General features: G+C 50.5%; 2 protein-coding genes across 4 annotated transcripts in view; one reads left to right on the top strand and one right to left on the bottom strand.

Annotated features, from left to right (window-relative positions):
* Positions 1 to 8846, bottom strand: part of TTBK1 (tau tubulin kinase 1) — a 99000-nt gene extending 90154 nt beyond the window's left edge. For 2 of the 3 annotated variants that reach the window (XM_039706422.1, XM_039706420.1), the window contains exon 1: positions 1838 to 1930. The gene's annotated coding sequence lies outside the window, so the exon portion shown is untranslated. Of the gene's footprint in view, positions 1 to 1837; positions 1931 to 8752 lie in introns of those variants that run through there. The other variant, XM_039706421.1, reaches the window with a different exon arrangement.
* A 5774-nt stretch (positions 8847 to 14620) lies between these two features.
* Positions 14621 to 15271, top strand: part of ACSS1 (acyl-CoA synthetase short chain family member 1) — a 29046-nt gene continuing 28395 nt past the window's right edge. The window contains exon 1 of the mRNA XM_039706430.1: positions 14621 to 15061. Within this exon, the coding sequence (XP_039562364.1) occupies positions 14767 to 15061 (295 nt within the window). The 5' untranslated portion in view covers positions 14621 to 14766. The remainder of the gene's footprint in view (positions 15062 to 15271) is intronic.

Consider the following 15271-nt stretch of genomic DNA (forward strand, 5'->3'; position numbering starts at 1 on the left):
TTCCTGTTTGACCATTCAGGAACCACTCAGGGAGTCACACTGGCAACACTGGACTTTTGTGTCCTTACAGGCTGTGCTCCTCTCGTGCTCTTGGTGCCTCTAGGTAAATGGGGATATTTGGTCTGGGGTCTTCTCCTGTTTTATTTGGGTTCCACAGAGACTCTGGATGAACCAGCCAGCCAGTCCTGCATGTCCCCATGCCCTTTGTTTTGCAAAGGGGTGGCACCAGTTCCTGGCCCCTTGCCTGGGCCTCCAGACATTTCCTGCCACCCAGGGCACAACCTGCAGCTCCCACTGCAGCTGCACACCCAGCTACCTGCACCAGGTATGTTCCTCAACAGTTCTTCCTTTATCTCAGTTAATCTCACCTGCTAATATAGTAAAAGGAAAAAGAAAACAACTTAGAGGCATTGAACCACTGTCCTTCTACAACATTATTACAAATAACAAACTTACAGAATTGAAATGAACAAGATTACCACAGGGTAGAGTCCAGGGTTATAGATTCCTGTGCACAAATACTTAAGTGATTCCCAATACAAAATCATTAAGGATTCTCAGAAGTCAGTAATTTATTAACTGGTTGATCATCATACTTGTTTGATGTGAGAATGGCATATTCAATTTTCCTTACCTAAATCCTTAACAGCAAATTGGGAACATGATAAAACAGTACATGGACCTTCCTGCACAGGTTCTAATTTGGATTTCCTAATGAATGCCTTAATTAACACGTCACTTCCAGGCTGTATATAATGTACCTGCATTTCAGGGGAAGTGGATGATTATTACTGAGCACACTTTGCTCTTTGAATTCTGTGCATATAGAAAACATACTGGATCAAGTGTTCACATGCATCCAGTAAGCTGGACACCACTGGGATTTAAGTTCCTGTTAGCTAAACACCTTCCAAAGACAGTTTGTGATTCTCTGGAGCCATCCATACCTTTTGTAGTTTGTTAGCTATTGCCTCTGTTCCCCCTGGGGCTTTTTCATGAAACCATTTGGCTGAAGTGATTAAATATTTCTTTGGCAGAATCAGTTTTACCTCAATTGTCCCTACTCCATCACCATTTTGGGTTGCTTCCCACTTTTCCCACTGTCTCTCTTCTGTTAAGCAGTCCTTCTTATACATAGTCCTGGGGTCTATCAAATTTGGCCTTTGCCTCTGGTCACTGCCACAACAGCACCTTGTCCCAGAGGCTGCTTGGCCACAGCCTTTGCAGCTGCACTGGGCTGGGTAATTCCTACAGATTCCTGCAGTGCCTCTCGTGGGGGCTGGCAGTGCATCACATCAATTTCTGCAGGTAACTGTACTGATTCTACCAAACTGCATATTTCCCCTCCACTACACACTCTTCCCTGCTGATATGAAAAGCCCCCATTCTTCCCATAAGACTCTTGCTGCATGACCCAACCCAAAAGCACACCGAGAGTCCACATAGACGTCATCTTCCTTTGAAAAGAGTTGGGGCAGCAGTGATGCAACAGCTCAAGCTGGTGCCTCTGAGGAAGAGCCTCCAACAAAGGAATCCCTGGGATACTGCACCCTCACAGTCTGTGCACTGCTTCCAGGGGTGGTATTTAGTCTATGCAAGAACATCCGAGGAAAAGATACAAAAATTCTTGTACGTGCAAGCGTGGTCTGTTCCATTCCTTTCTGCACTGCTGTGTGAGGCAGTTTCCAAGGAACAAGGAGAGTTCCACAAGCTGGTCAGGACTGCCTCTCTAAAAGCCATTTCCGCACGTGCTGAGAATGCCATCCAGCTCACAAACGTCAGTACCTGCCCTCCCAGAACATGCAAACAATTGCTCCCCATCCAGCAGTTTTCCTACCTGTGGAGTTAAGCAGCTCTATGACTGAGCTCTATGCCTTCTCCTTCTGGTACCAGATTTTACACCAGCTTGTTGAGTCAGGGAAAAATCCCTAAAAACCAACAAAATCCTCAGTACAAATAATCAAAAAAACACACCAGTAAAATCCCCAGCAAAACTTTAAAATCTGTTCTTCTGGACTGATTCATTGACATAAACCACATTTATACTTTGATCCTTAATTTTCCAGTGCTATGCCAAGTAACTGGATTCTGAGAATTTCCTGTTACAGAACTAATATGGTCAGAACTTATTTCTATAAAAAAGCATCATAAACCTTATGCCATCTTTTAATGTAAAAATTATTTTCTATTCATAGCTGTAGTAAAGTACTGCAAAAGTAAATTTTGTACGTGACTTGGTCAATGCTTATAGCAGTTCTTCAAACCTATCTCAACCTGAAATGAGTAATTGTGCATTCTGTGCTCAGCTTGCCAGAGTAAGCTGGCTCCTGGTGAATGCTTCTAATAATAAATACTCCACAGACAGAACAATTACTGGTTCAAGTCCAGCCTGGGATGTTTGGAAGGGGAAAAAATGTATATAATCTCATCCCAATCAGAAACACAGGCAGCAAGGTTAAAGAAAATGCGTTTTGCAAAAGAAGCAACAAGCACACCAGAAATAACAGCTTCTGAACTGCCACCAGACTTGAAAAGAGGCTGCAGGACCTATGCAACCACATAGCTCTGAGCCCTGGAAACCAAATGGCTCCTGTCATTTCCCCCAGATAACTGTCACAAGAGTGACAAACTACTTGACTACCTGCCCTTTGCATTTCCACCTTTTACATTTTCTTTTTTGCTCTGTTGGCTCACTGGACAAAGCCCTATAAGCCTTGTGTCTACTTGAGAATCAACCACTCCTTATTTCTTAATAGAAATGGGGAACAGCAGAAAGAAAAAAAAAGTGCATCTTCAACAAAATGCTTCTTAATACAACCAAACTCACATTTAGACATCTATGAATAAGCCATAGAGGTCATGCACACAGAGCAGAGCACTGCTACAGAGAGAAGCACAAAAAAAAGGGAAGGCAATTCTGTCCTCGCCTACTGGTGAGAGACAGGAGAGACTGGCAGAGTCCAGTAATCCATGCCACATGGCTACTAAAAATCCTGAATCAGAAAAAAAGGCTGGAAGGTGCCTTCCACCTGAAAACTAAACTCTCTAAAATGCATGGAAGTCAGCCCAAAGAAACTCCCAAAAGCAAGGGAATGTAGTGGAGAAGTACTTCCCTATTATGAAAATTTAAGAAACTAAAGGGCTCTGACATTCTAGCTCACTTTCTGCTAGAAGCTGAAACCTGACAACTGCAAATTAGTTTTTCATGGGTGTTTTCCTTAAGGGCAGGATCTGGAACAAGAAAGAGGGTGGATTCTCTTTTCAGACCAAGGTTGGGCACCTCTAAGAAGGCATGCTTTAGCTACTAAAAGTTTTACTAAAAGCAAAAACACAAAAAAAACCCCAAAACCCAAAAAACCCAACACCCACCCAAAAATCACATTCTGAATGCTTAGATGCTAATGAATGAAAGGTTTAATTAATTAATGGGAGCACTGTTACACCATATTACCTACACTACCCCATAAATCCTACAGACCCCAATGCTGGATCCACAGCTTCAGGTTCCTAATTAGCCAATCTAAAAATCTGCCTGAAATGAAGAGAAACAATTCCCCTCTCTCCTCCCAGCTCTGAATTCATGTATGCAGGATTCCACCACGGGCCAGTGGGCCACCATGGGTTCAGTGACGTGTAGTAGCAGAAAAATGATTCCTCTTCCTAATAAATAAGAGCGTTTCCTTGGCTTGGAGCTTCCTGAACGGGTTCACTGTAGGGTCAGTCAAAGGCAAGTGGCAGGACAACAGAGGAGCAGACCTCAGATCCATTTCAGCTTCAGTCAAGCTGTGCTCTGAGTTTGTCTCCACAGCAGGAAGCTCTTGGCCTTCTGTGAAATGACAAGATTCAGTCCCTTCTGCTTAAAAACAATAACTCTGGAGTTACTGGAGTAACTCTGCCTGAGGCTAACCTTTTTTTTTCCCCCCAAGGATAACAAAATTTAAAAAAATCCATTCGTTTCGATAAATTACAGGCACAACTCCTAAACTAGTAAATTTTAGAAGTATAATGCAGCTCGATTCTGTTTAAATAATTCAAGACATTGAATTCAAGACTAGACCACTAAGTTTCCTAATACAATGTCACCACAAAGGTGACTTCTATTCTCTGGCTGAGGTGCTACAGGAAGCAAACAAGCAACTTTCATGAAATGAGGGAAACAAGCCAGACAATTTATTAGAGTGTCCAATCAAGAGAAGCACTGTGCTGATGCCCCTATGAAGGTGAAAGTATTGGGCAGCTACACCATACCCTTGTTTCAGTGAGCAGAACAGGTACCAAGAATTTAAGCTGCATGACAAGAAGCTATAGATCAGTCTGGGGAAGGAGTGGCACAGCAGGTGCTGGGAGACAGATTCTCATGAAGAGCTACAAGCTCAGGGGAAAAGTGGGCTGAATTTTAGAAGAAGCATCACACACACACACACACAGAAAAAGAGTAGTTTCAGGATTATAAGGTATTTAAATGGAACCCAAAAAAAACAAAGAGATGCAACAGGTTTCAGAGGTATGGTAGGGAACAAGGATGAACGGATTTGAGGGTGAGCACAGAGCTACCCAGGCACATTCTCCAGTGCTCCATGGAAAAGGTACACAGAAAAAGGCCAGGTCACTCCAGGGGAGAAAGAGTACTACATACTACAACATAAACAGACAGACTCACAGGAGATAAAGAAATAATTTTGTATCAAGGCTAAATGGAAAAAATGTAATAGTAAAGCTACCCCACCAGACCAGAATGAAGCAGCCACAGTGATTTGACATGTGAGAACAGATGGCCTGTGCCTTTAGGAAACAGGAGGCAATGGGGAACTTCAGTTTCCTCATGCAGATCAGGATATATTACCAAGATGAAATTTTAAAGCAAATCTTTGGCCAGTGCAACTTCTACTTCGTTTTAATTCTGACTTACTGGGCCAACAGAAGGTTTTTACAATAGAAGATGTGTGCAAAAGAAGAAAACAGCACAAGTTATTCCAAGTGATGATGCTTTTTCCTGATGAGGTAGAAGAGATTAAGTAAATTCTTCTGGATAAAGTCTACATATTTTCTACCCATACAAGATGAGAGGCCACCTAGCTAGTCTGATAAATGATAGACAGATAAGAAATAGAAAGACTGAAGGAAAGATCAGAAAGAAGATACCTAGAATTTTTGGCTGTTGTTTGAAGAGCTCTGCAGAGGATCTGGAAAATCAGTCTTCCACTACAGACAGGTTTAGAAAACTGAAGATTAAAAATTAAACTAAATGGCAGGCAGAAGGGAGAAGCCCTGATTTATAGATCTATTAGGACAGGTGAGATGCTTTTAAGAAGACTCAACAAGCACATCTGTGGTATCAGGCCAAAGGCCGTGGAAACTAGGATGTTCCAGGATAAAACTAAAGTTTCTCTAAAACTAGTAACTGGCTAAAAGAGAGGAAAACACACAGGAATGCAGAGCTAGGTTTGACAACAGAGTGCTCTTAGCACACAGGTCACACCTTGTGTACGTGGAAAATTAGTCAGGCCAACAAATAAAAAGGCTGAAAAGCTGCACCCTGCACCCCCAAGGTGATCAGGGGTGTAACCATGGCACAGTGTGCCATCTGCTTAGCCTTTCCCTGAGCATCATCTCTTGGTCACTGGTAGAGAAAGGACTGAGCAGCTGAGTATGTGATCCTGTAATCAAAACCTTTTCACCAGACATCAATGCCTCCCTTTGTCTTTTCCTGTCTGACTGGGAGGCCACCAAAGCTTTGTACCCAGCCCTCCTGGGCTGACAGTGGGCCTGAGAGAAGAATCCACTTCCATCTGCCACAGCTGACACCACATCTCTTTCTGAAGGCTGGGATGCCTCATTTCTCCTAAGAGGAAATCTGTGCCCACAGGCATTCCCTGCTCTCCATTGCACCTTTCTGGCTGGAGCCAGCCCAGGATCCAGTTTGTTCCTTTCATATTGCTCACCAAATTAAAGATGACACAGCTTGACACCAAAAGGAAAGGGTTTCCGAACACATCTTGTTTGATTAGCTCTACAGTCCATCACACTGTCAAGATCTTCCTTCTCAAATACAAAAAAAGATCCTTTCCCATGTGTGCAGCTCTTGAGTAGTGGAGAAGGCCCAAGAGAAAACAGCATGGGACTGGGTAAGACCAAAAGGGACCAAGAGATTGTGAATCCCATGAAAAAACCTACTGTGGCAGTTTTATATTTTCCATGTTGAGTCTTAACATATTGATGTATATCCACCAGTCTCCAAAAACCAGAAAAGTTCATGTGAAAAACACTTGATACATTAATGTCCAAGACACGCTGCCATTGCTAGATTATTTTCCATATTTTTGGTGTTAACTGCTGTGGTTCTCATCAGCATGATCCACAGGCACTGGGCACTGTTGTGGAGAAGACCATGGATTGGCCTTGTCCAACAAGGATTGTCACTGCCCAGTTCATGGCTGGGCAAACTCTCACATGCAAGGGAGTCTCAATTTTCAGATGCAGTAAAAGCCACACCATCTCCCTCACCTCTCATTCCTAAAGTTTCAACACATACCCAACAGATTCTCCCACTCTTCCTCTGGACTAGGGAGGGAGGTCTCACAGCTGGCCTTCCTTATTCCTCCCTCTCAAAGCAACCTTAACATTTATTCCAAAGGGACTGTGTCCCAAAATGACATTTAAGGGGATTTCACAATGTTTCAAAGGAATACCCATTTTTTTGTTACCTTTGATGCAAGAAGGGGAGGGGAGAACTGGTTGTGTCCACTCTGTATCTTGCTCAGTAAACTAGCAGAGCTAAAACAGTTTTTTAGCAAATGCTTCCACAGTCGCTGCAGCAAATATTCAGACTGTGCAATACTCAAAGTGGAAGATACCAAAGAGGCCCACACATCCTTAAAAATAAGGGAAGTTTACAAAGCCCTTGAAGACTTTATAAACACCTATTCCTCCACAAGGACCTATTTTCTCTCCTCTGCTCTGTTTTCCAAGTCAATCAATGTTACTGGAAGGTCACTATGGAGCTTTGGCAAACAAATCTAACCTAGGAGCTTCCCAGGATGAGGAACCCCTCCTGAAGTGTTTTTCTGGATGCTGCACATTGATACACACACAGAGATAAGACTAAGGCAAAAAACTGAAAGGACAGAATTGCAGAGATGAGCCCACAGCAAGACCCATGTGAGAGGAGTGTGCTACCTGAGAAACCATAAAGAGATGAGTCAATCTTTCCATAGGAGAGAGCAAGAAACAGCATGAAGGGGTTCCCACACTGAAGACAGAGAAGAAAGATGGATTTGGCTCTTCCTGGACCTGTCTGATCATTCTTGCTCTGGAAAGCAAGTGCCAACTGCTTCCACTGGAGGAGAGCTGCAGGCTGCCTGTTGCCTCCACCAACAAACACTGGGGATGGAGAGGGAAGGAAATCCACACACGGGCCATGGGCACCACTTGATTAGCACCAACGCTGGGAGCTGAAGGAATAGAATTCCCAGCACTAGAGAAACTCCTTTCTGGAGGACCAAGAGCATTGATAGGGATCTCACTTGTCCCTTGAGGACTATTAAAATTAAAAAAGGTTAGGCAGGTGTCCCCAAGGTGTAATAAAAGTGTCTTACAGGGGATTCCAGTGTTTTATTTTGCCAGAGAAGAGGAACACAGCCTGCTCCTGAAGGAATGAGATTATCACAAAGCAGGAAAAAGCACACAGCACTAACAGCAGAGAATATACCACACATACACCATTCATGAGCACCACATCTCAAAAGTTTCTGATTCCACCTGTATCAGCAGGAGGATGCTCCTTATGAGCTGGGTGATCACTGGCACGCAAAGGAAGAAAGCCAGAACACATCATTCCTATTCTGCCCCTCTTTATCCTCTCAAAAGAAGGCAGCACACTGAAATGTGGTGACACACTGCCACTCGTGAGACAGAACTGAGGCTCTTTAGTCAGAGCACCTGCACAGGCACAGCACCTACGAGCTGAGGGAGATTAGCACACCCTGTGGCACAACAAAACACCAGACTAAATTCCACTCGTGGGAAGTCCCCAGGCTGAAAATCTCTGTTGTGACTCGCTGAGAAGTTTATTGCTAAAAGGCAACATTTTCAGTGACACTACAAGAAATCCATGTGAAATGGCAGAATTAGGAAACCTTTCCTTCTATCCATCAAACCACCTTGCAAGACTAAGAAAATTCAAACCAGGTTTGGTTTGAGCTGCTCAGAAACATGATACCAACAGGTACTGAAGTCCCCACCCCTCAAAACACGCAGTGGGTCTTGAACTTGTTATGAAAGTAGCTGTCAGAGTGACAGTGTGACTTTAGTGTTTCATGCAGCGTTCTGGTTCCCTGCTAAATCCTAGATGCACGTCAAGGTCACGGTGTTCATCTCCGGAGTCCTCAGTGGGTCAGAGCCGGGTTACCGGATACCTCCTCTCCCGGAATGCGGGGAAAGCACAATGACTACGGGCACATCCAGCAATGTCAGCCTGGGCGCCACGAGCGACACCGACACCGCGGCAGGAGACCGAGCCCCAAAGCTTCAGGGGACACGGCCACGCACACGGGAGCATCACTCCCACCCCGCCAAAAACGAGAAACTCGCAGCCTCCTGCCTGGATCGCGAACACCACGGAGTTATCGCAGCGGAGCGCCACGGCCGCGCTCGCTCCCCAGAGAGCTCCGCGGAGCGCGCTGGCTTTGGCCGTGCGGCTGCACCGGCACCGGGCGGCCCCGGGCAGCACGCCGTGCCCAGCCCCGGCCGGCACCTGACCTCCTGAGGCGGCCGACACCCTCCGTGTGCTTCCCCGGAGCCCGGCCCGCCACAAGGCCGTGCCTTCGCACCTCGGCCCCCGCCCGGCACCGCGCCCCGCTACCACCCGGCGGGGCCGCTCCCTCCGGCGGAGCCGCTCAGCGCTCGGGGCGCCTCCCCCCGCCGAGGAGGTGGCCGCGTCCGCCCCTGCACTGCAGCTGCCGGCACGCCGCCCCCCCACTCCCCGCCGCCCCTCTCGGCAGTTGGTTCGCCCCACCCGGCCCACCTTCTCATTGGCGGCACCCGGCCGTCACTCCGCCGCTGGCCCGCCCACCCCCGCGGGCACGCTGGGAACCCGAGTCCCGCGCGCAGGGCTCGCTCCCTTTCGGCTGGAGGAGCCGGGTGGGGCGGCAAACTACATCTCCCGCAGTGCCCCGCGCGCAGCCTCGGCACGGCCCGGCCCGGTGCGGTGCCCGGTCCCGCATCTCGCAGGCCGCCCGCGGGACGCTCCCTCCGTCCCTCCCTTCCCCGCCCCGGGCCCGCCTCCGCCGTCAGCCGGCCCCGGGCACCGAGCGGCGGCACAGGCGGCTGGGCACCGCAGCGCTCCGCCTGCTGGGAGGCGCACCGGCCCGGGAGCGGGAACGGGAGCGGCACGGCGCTGCCCCGCCCTAGGGCCGGGAACGGGACCGGCAGTGCCAGCGCGATCGCCGGCCCTGCCGGGACGGGGACGGTGCCTGTCGCTGCGCTGGTGGCATCAGAGCTGGCATCGCCAGCGCGGCCCCGGGCACCGCACTGCCCTGGGAGCGGGGCCAGCGCTGGCACAGGCTGCGCAGGGCCGGGTGGCTGCGCTGTTGGGACCAAGGCCAGGGCCAGCACATCTGCCTGAGGCTGGGCTTTGCATTGCACGGGGACTGGCAGCGTCGCCACTGTGGGCCCTGTGCTGGCTGCAGCTTTTTGCTCCAGTCCTCTAGGCAAGGGCCAGGAAGGGACTGGTGCACTACACTGCACTGCGAGCGGCAGCATCACCACGGCCTGGCCAGGACACCACACTGGGACCAGGACCAGCACCACTGGCACTGGCCTGGACACTGCACCGCTGGGATCAGAACCATTCCCCATCCATACAGAGCCAGATCCTGCCCTGCCAGGGCTGGGAACAAACCCAGCAGCTCACAGCTGGGTGCAGCACCCAAAAAAGGCTCAGACAAGTGAGCGTGTCCCTGCATGCAGCTGAGCAGTGTGCCTGTCCCTGGGCACTTTGCCTGTTCCCCTACCCTGAGGGGCACAGCTGTGCCCCTGCTCCAGAGAGGTGCCATTCTCCCTGCTGCAGCTCACTGCAAAGCACATTGTACTTGAAGCACAGATAAGCACGTGGCTCCTACAGATGTGCTGTGCAACACTCATGGCTCTGCCTTCTTTTCACTGCAAATCATCCATATTCATGCCTCTGTCCCAAGCTGAGGATGGGCACTGCTCTGTGCCTTCACAAAACAAACTGCAAGGGACACTGCTGCCAGACCCTCCCTGCAACACACTGGTGCCTTCTCCCTGTCCCCATCAGTGTCCCCATCAGACCCAGCCTGGTGTTGATCCATAGATGGAGGTTCCCATCTTTCTCCTGAGTGGGATATCACACCAGCTTCCCCAGGGCTGCTGTGCCCCCCCATCCCTTGAGGGACAAACCTCCCAGCCAAAGCTTTCCCCCCACCAGAGCAGTCCCCTGGGGCCAGGGTGGTAACAGAGGGGATTTGTTGTGACAAGACAGTCATGCTTGTGCCAAGGCAGACCCAGCACAGCCCTGGCCACCCCCGGCCACTCAGATAGGGAAGAACAGGGCCACCAGGCCCCCACAATGTTCCTCCACTGGCTGGAGCCCCCTGCATTGAGGACTTGCTGCATGGAAGCATTCCACAGAGACTCCAGGGAACCTCTAGCCCTGCAGCAGCTCATCCTGCAGTCCCAGGGGTTAAGACACGCTCAGCAGCACATCGTGCCAAGGTTCCTCTCACTCCAGGTATATGATTGAGAGATGACTGGCAGTGGGCTCTCTGTGCTGCAGGTCAAGACCCCCCACTTGTATTCCCAAGCACTGGTTCATGGTGCTGAGTTGGAGAGGCAAAGGAAGTGGGCGAACCAAAATGAGGTGAGGGAGCTGGTTTTCCCCAGGAGGTCGTCTTTAGTTCTCAGTATCCTTCAGATCTCTCTTTCATAGTGCTGCTGGAGCACCAAGCACAGACCCAGCAGTAAATTGGGTTGAGCAACAGTACCAGGCTGGAGGGCATGGAAGGGTTTGATGCTGGAGCCTTTAGTCCACCCTCAGGCTGGGCAGCCCCAAGTGCTGCCTAAGGGGAGGTGTGGAGATTCATCAGCAAGGACTTTCTGGAACAAAGCACACAGCAAACCCAGTGTGGGCTGCTGATGCAGCAGAGGAGCCAAATGGGGAGGAAAGTTCTGTGTTGATGGGTGTCAGCAGCAGCACTGAATCCCCTCGGTTTGAAATCCAGCCTTGAGCAGAAAACTCTTGAGAATGGGACAGCTGATGGCCTGGCCTGTGCAAGACCAGTCTAGTTATCTGGATATTTTTAAGTATTGTTTTTCTTCCTTATCACTCATTGGGCATTTATTACAGATTCACAAATGGAAGTGCAGCAAATCTGCATTTTCCACACAGTTTTGACCTTTGTTTCAGGTGTGACCAAATGCGAGCAGATCTAACAAAGATTCACATTCCAGATTAGCTCAGGTACTCAGCTCCTTCAAACCTGCTGCAGTTCCCATTGCTTTGGACACAAGGTCCATGCTCATCTCTTAAAGTGGTACCTGAGCAACTGCATTTTAGCTTTATTTCATCCTTGGTTTAAACCTCCCTCTAAGCCTGCTCTTCTGCAGATGGAGCTGAATGGGCTTAGAAACCTGCTAGAACAGCCACCTGGGAACACGTCCAATTTAATCTGCAGGCAGAAATGCAGCTGAAAATGATCAAAAGATTTTATTAAAATCTGGGTTAATTGTGACTTGGGAGAATTTCTAAGACCAGAGTGTACTTTTGCTCTGTGGTGGTGTTTTTGCCTGGCCCTGACTTTCTTTGTGGAGTCAGATATCAACTGTGTGCACACCATGTGAGAAGATCATTGGAAAGAACACTTAGGAGCAGATCAGTGATAACCAAGTGACAGTCCTGGATTCCAGAACTGTACTATTCTTCTTTTTAGGTAATTAAAAAACAGCAAAAACAGAGGGATGAGAAATTGAGAAGCGGAACACCTCATTGAGTAAGTCTTTTATATACTGACAGGAATCAAAGATGAGGCCAGCAAGTAACTGCTGGTAGCAGAATAGGAGTAGAAAGATGTGGAAACTTGGGGGGTTTTGGATTTCATTTTTTAAAGTTTTTTTTCTATAGTTTTGCCAGCAGAAATCTCAGCCCCTACTCAACCCCCTACTGCCATTGCTCACCAGTGCCTGCCATGACACCAGCACAGAAGACCTCACAGAAGATCCAGGCCAAGATCTGCAGCTATCCAGCAGCTGTGCCTGTTACCTGCTAAAATCTCCTGCAGGGCAAGGAGATTGCCTGGCTGGTCTGGGAGACTGTGCCAGGAGGCTTGGCTGTAAGCAGGGAATGATTTCTTCTTCCCTGGCAGCCATGTGTCTTTGGAAGCTGCCACACAGAGGTGGCATTTCCAGATGACAGTCACCAGGCTGCTCCAGAGCTGGGAATGCCATTATTCCTGTTGGGACTCGATAATGTCAGAGGGCCCTGAGAATGGAGAGAGACACAGTGACTGCAGGAAGCAATTCTGTGACCTGTCTTTTATCCAGCACCAGCCTTTCCTGGCACACTCAAAATACCTGAGAACTGCTGTAACACCCCCTTGGTTCCCCAAAAATTGACAGCCTGACGTGCCAGCCTTCACTCTCTTGTTCAGAAAGTCATGGGTAGAGCAAGAAGGCATTGCAAAATCTCATCTCTTTTTGAGGCAAGAAAGGAGATTTGGGCTTGTGCTTGGGTTCAGCGACCCATCTCAATGGGGTGATCAGGCTGGATTTGGGTTGTGTTGCTGCTGGCCATGGTTTTCTCTGAGGAAAAATGCAGCCAAAATTTGAGAGCGTGGGATGTGCTGGTGAATCATGAGCAGAACAAAACTTCCTGGTAGAAGAGGAAAGTCAGCCTTGGTGGAAGAAAAACAGAGAAGGGTTCCCACATTTCAAAGGCTGCAAGTGAAGCGGGTAAGCTTTAAGGCCAAATATTCAAATTAATGCTTTTTTTGGCAAGTCATTTGTTTGTTTTGTGAAAAAGCATTCCTTTGAAATCCTGAAACGGGTAGGACTTGCATATGAGTCACCTTTGATAGGAAAATTTTGAGCAATCCTTGGGCAAACCAAGTGAAAGCTGAAGTGCTCTCCGTGCCCCTGTCTGGCACCAGGTGGCACACGTGCTGCCGCTTGGAATTTAGGGCTTGGGCAAACCGAAAGTGACAGCCAAAACACAAGGTAGCAATATCGAACTACAGCAGCCTGTACTAATGCCAGCTTTACAAGGAAATTAACATTGTATTTATTCTTGCTTGTTACCTATAAAACACGGTAGAAAAGTTCGACAGTGTCAGAAAACCTCACACAAAAATCACGAAAAAGTGCATGGTGATATATTTAGAACAGAAAACCACCATTTGTTTCTACCACTGCCAGAAGAAGTTTCATAGCACATAGAGTTATTTCAAGTTTTTAATCTTGAACATTAAATGTGCTTTGCCTACCCAAACCCCGGGGGTGAGTGGAGCTGGTGTTCAGGTAGTTTGGCACTTCTTAAGGATGTCTGTCCAGACTATGCCATTCTGAGCTTTCAGGCTCTGTGCTGGGAGGCTGGACCAAGCTGTCTAAAGGAATTTGTTTCTTCGTGCCAGAAAAGAGCATGTCTGCTATAGACAAGGAATAAGCTCTGTGCTACCTGCTGTAAAACCTTGCTAAACATTGTTGAGGGTTGGCACCATGAAGTCAGGGTGAAATCTGGTCCCTAAAATAATATGGAGGAAGAAGTGCTGTGATACCAAAGCCAGGAATTCCACGTTATGCCAATGACGGTGCTCACAGGGCTGCCAAGTAAAAATGGATGTGTACCCCTCTTGGAGACACCCACCCCATTTCGAGCAGAGGGGACAGGGTTATGACCGCTGTGTGTGGTGGGGTGCGAGGGCACAATGTGTTTGCCACCCACCCACGAGCACAAGCACTGTGTGTGCGTGAGGACTGTGCCACTGGCCGTGCTCACTCTGCTCTCTGTGCCCGCTAGATACGACAGCGTGTGCTGTGTGCCGAGAGCCGCTTTTCATGCTCAAGCGCCTGGCTGTACCTGGGCACCGCTGTTGTGGCGGTGAGGATGTGAACAGGGGCGCACCCCTGCCCGCACCTTCCGTGCAGGTGATGTCCCCACAGGGCAAAGCGCTGGGTCTCTCTCTCCAGGTGCAGGCGTGTCTCTCGGGGTGCTCCCGGGAGTGCAGGGTGTCCCTGAGCGCAGGGTGCTCCCGGGTGCAGTGTGTCCCTGAGCTCAGGGTGCTCCCCGGGGTGTGCAGGGTGCTCCCGGGAGTGCAGTGTGTCCCTGAGCGCAGGGTGCTCCCCGGGGTGTGCGGGTGCTCCCGGGTGCAGGGTGTCCCTGAGCTCAGGGTGCTCCCGGGGTGTGCGGGTGCTCCCGGGTGCAGGGTATCCCTGCGTGCGGGGTGCTACCGGAGGTGCGGGGTGTTCCTGAGCGCAGGGTGCTCCCAGTGCGGGTTTCTCCCAGGGTGTCCCTGAGCTCAGGGTGCTTCCCGGGGTGTGCGGGGTGCTCCCGAGTGCAGGGTGTCCCTGGGTGCGGGGTGTCCCTGGGCGCAGGGTGCTCCCGGGGTGCGCGGCGCTCCCGGAGCCGCCCCGCCGGGGCAGCCCCTCCCCGCGGGCGGTCTTTCCCTTTCGCTCCTTCGGTCGCTGCCTCTCGCTCTCCCGGTGCGGGCGGGCGCGGCGGGGACGGCGGCGCAGGGCTGTGTCTCTGTGTCCCCCATGGCGCTGGCGGCCGCCCGAGCGCGGGCTCTGCGCGCCCTCCGCCTCCCGCGCCCCCCGGGCCGTGTCCCGGTGCCGGCCCGCAGCCCCGCCAGCCCCGCGGGGGCTCCCGGGGCGCTGCCGCCCGGCGGGTACCGGGCCTGGCGGGAGCGGGCGGCCCGCGACCCCGCCGGGTTCTGGGCGGACGTGGCGCGGGGGTGGCTGCGCTGGGACAGTCCCTTCCACACGGCCTGCCGGCCCGGCGAGACCGCTGGTTCCGCCCGCTGGTTCCTCGGCGGCCGCCTGAACGTCTCGGGTAAGGGGTCCCGGCCGCGCATCCCCCGCGCCCCGCCGGACGGGAGGCGTCCCCGCGGGGAGAAGTTTCGCCGTCGCCCGTCTTTGGGGGTGAAAAGGAGGATTTCGGTTGGGCGGCGCTGGGAGGAAACAAGCCAGGAATTGCGAAATGCTGGAAGCGGGGAGAAAATCCGAAGCCGGGATAACCCCGGCTAAGCCTCTTGCCCGGGCG

This window comes from Passer montanus, unplaced genomic scaffold (assembly GCF_014805655.1).
Source record: "Passer montanus isolate IOZ18808 unplaced genomic scaffold, ASM1480565v1 scaffold192, whole genome shotgun sequence".
Lineage (NCBI taxonomy): Eukaryota > Metazoa > Chordata > Aves > Passeriformes > Passeridae > Passer > Passer montanus.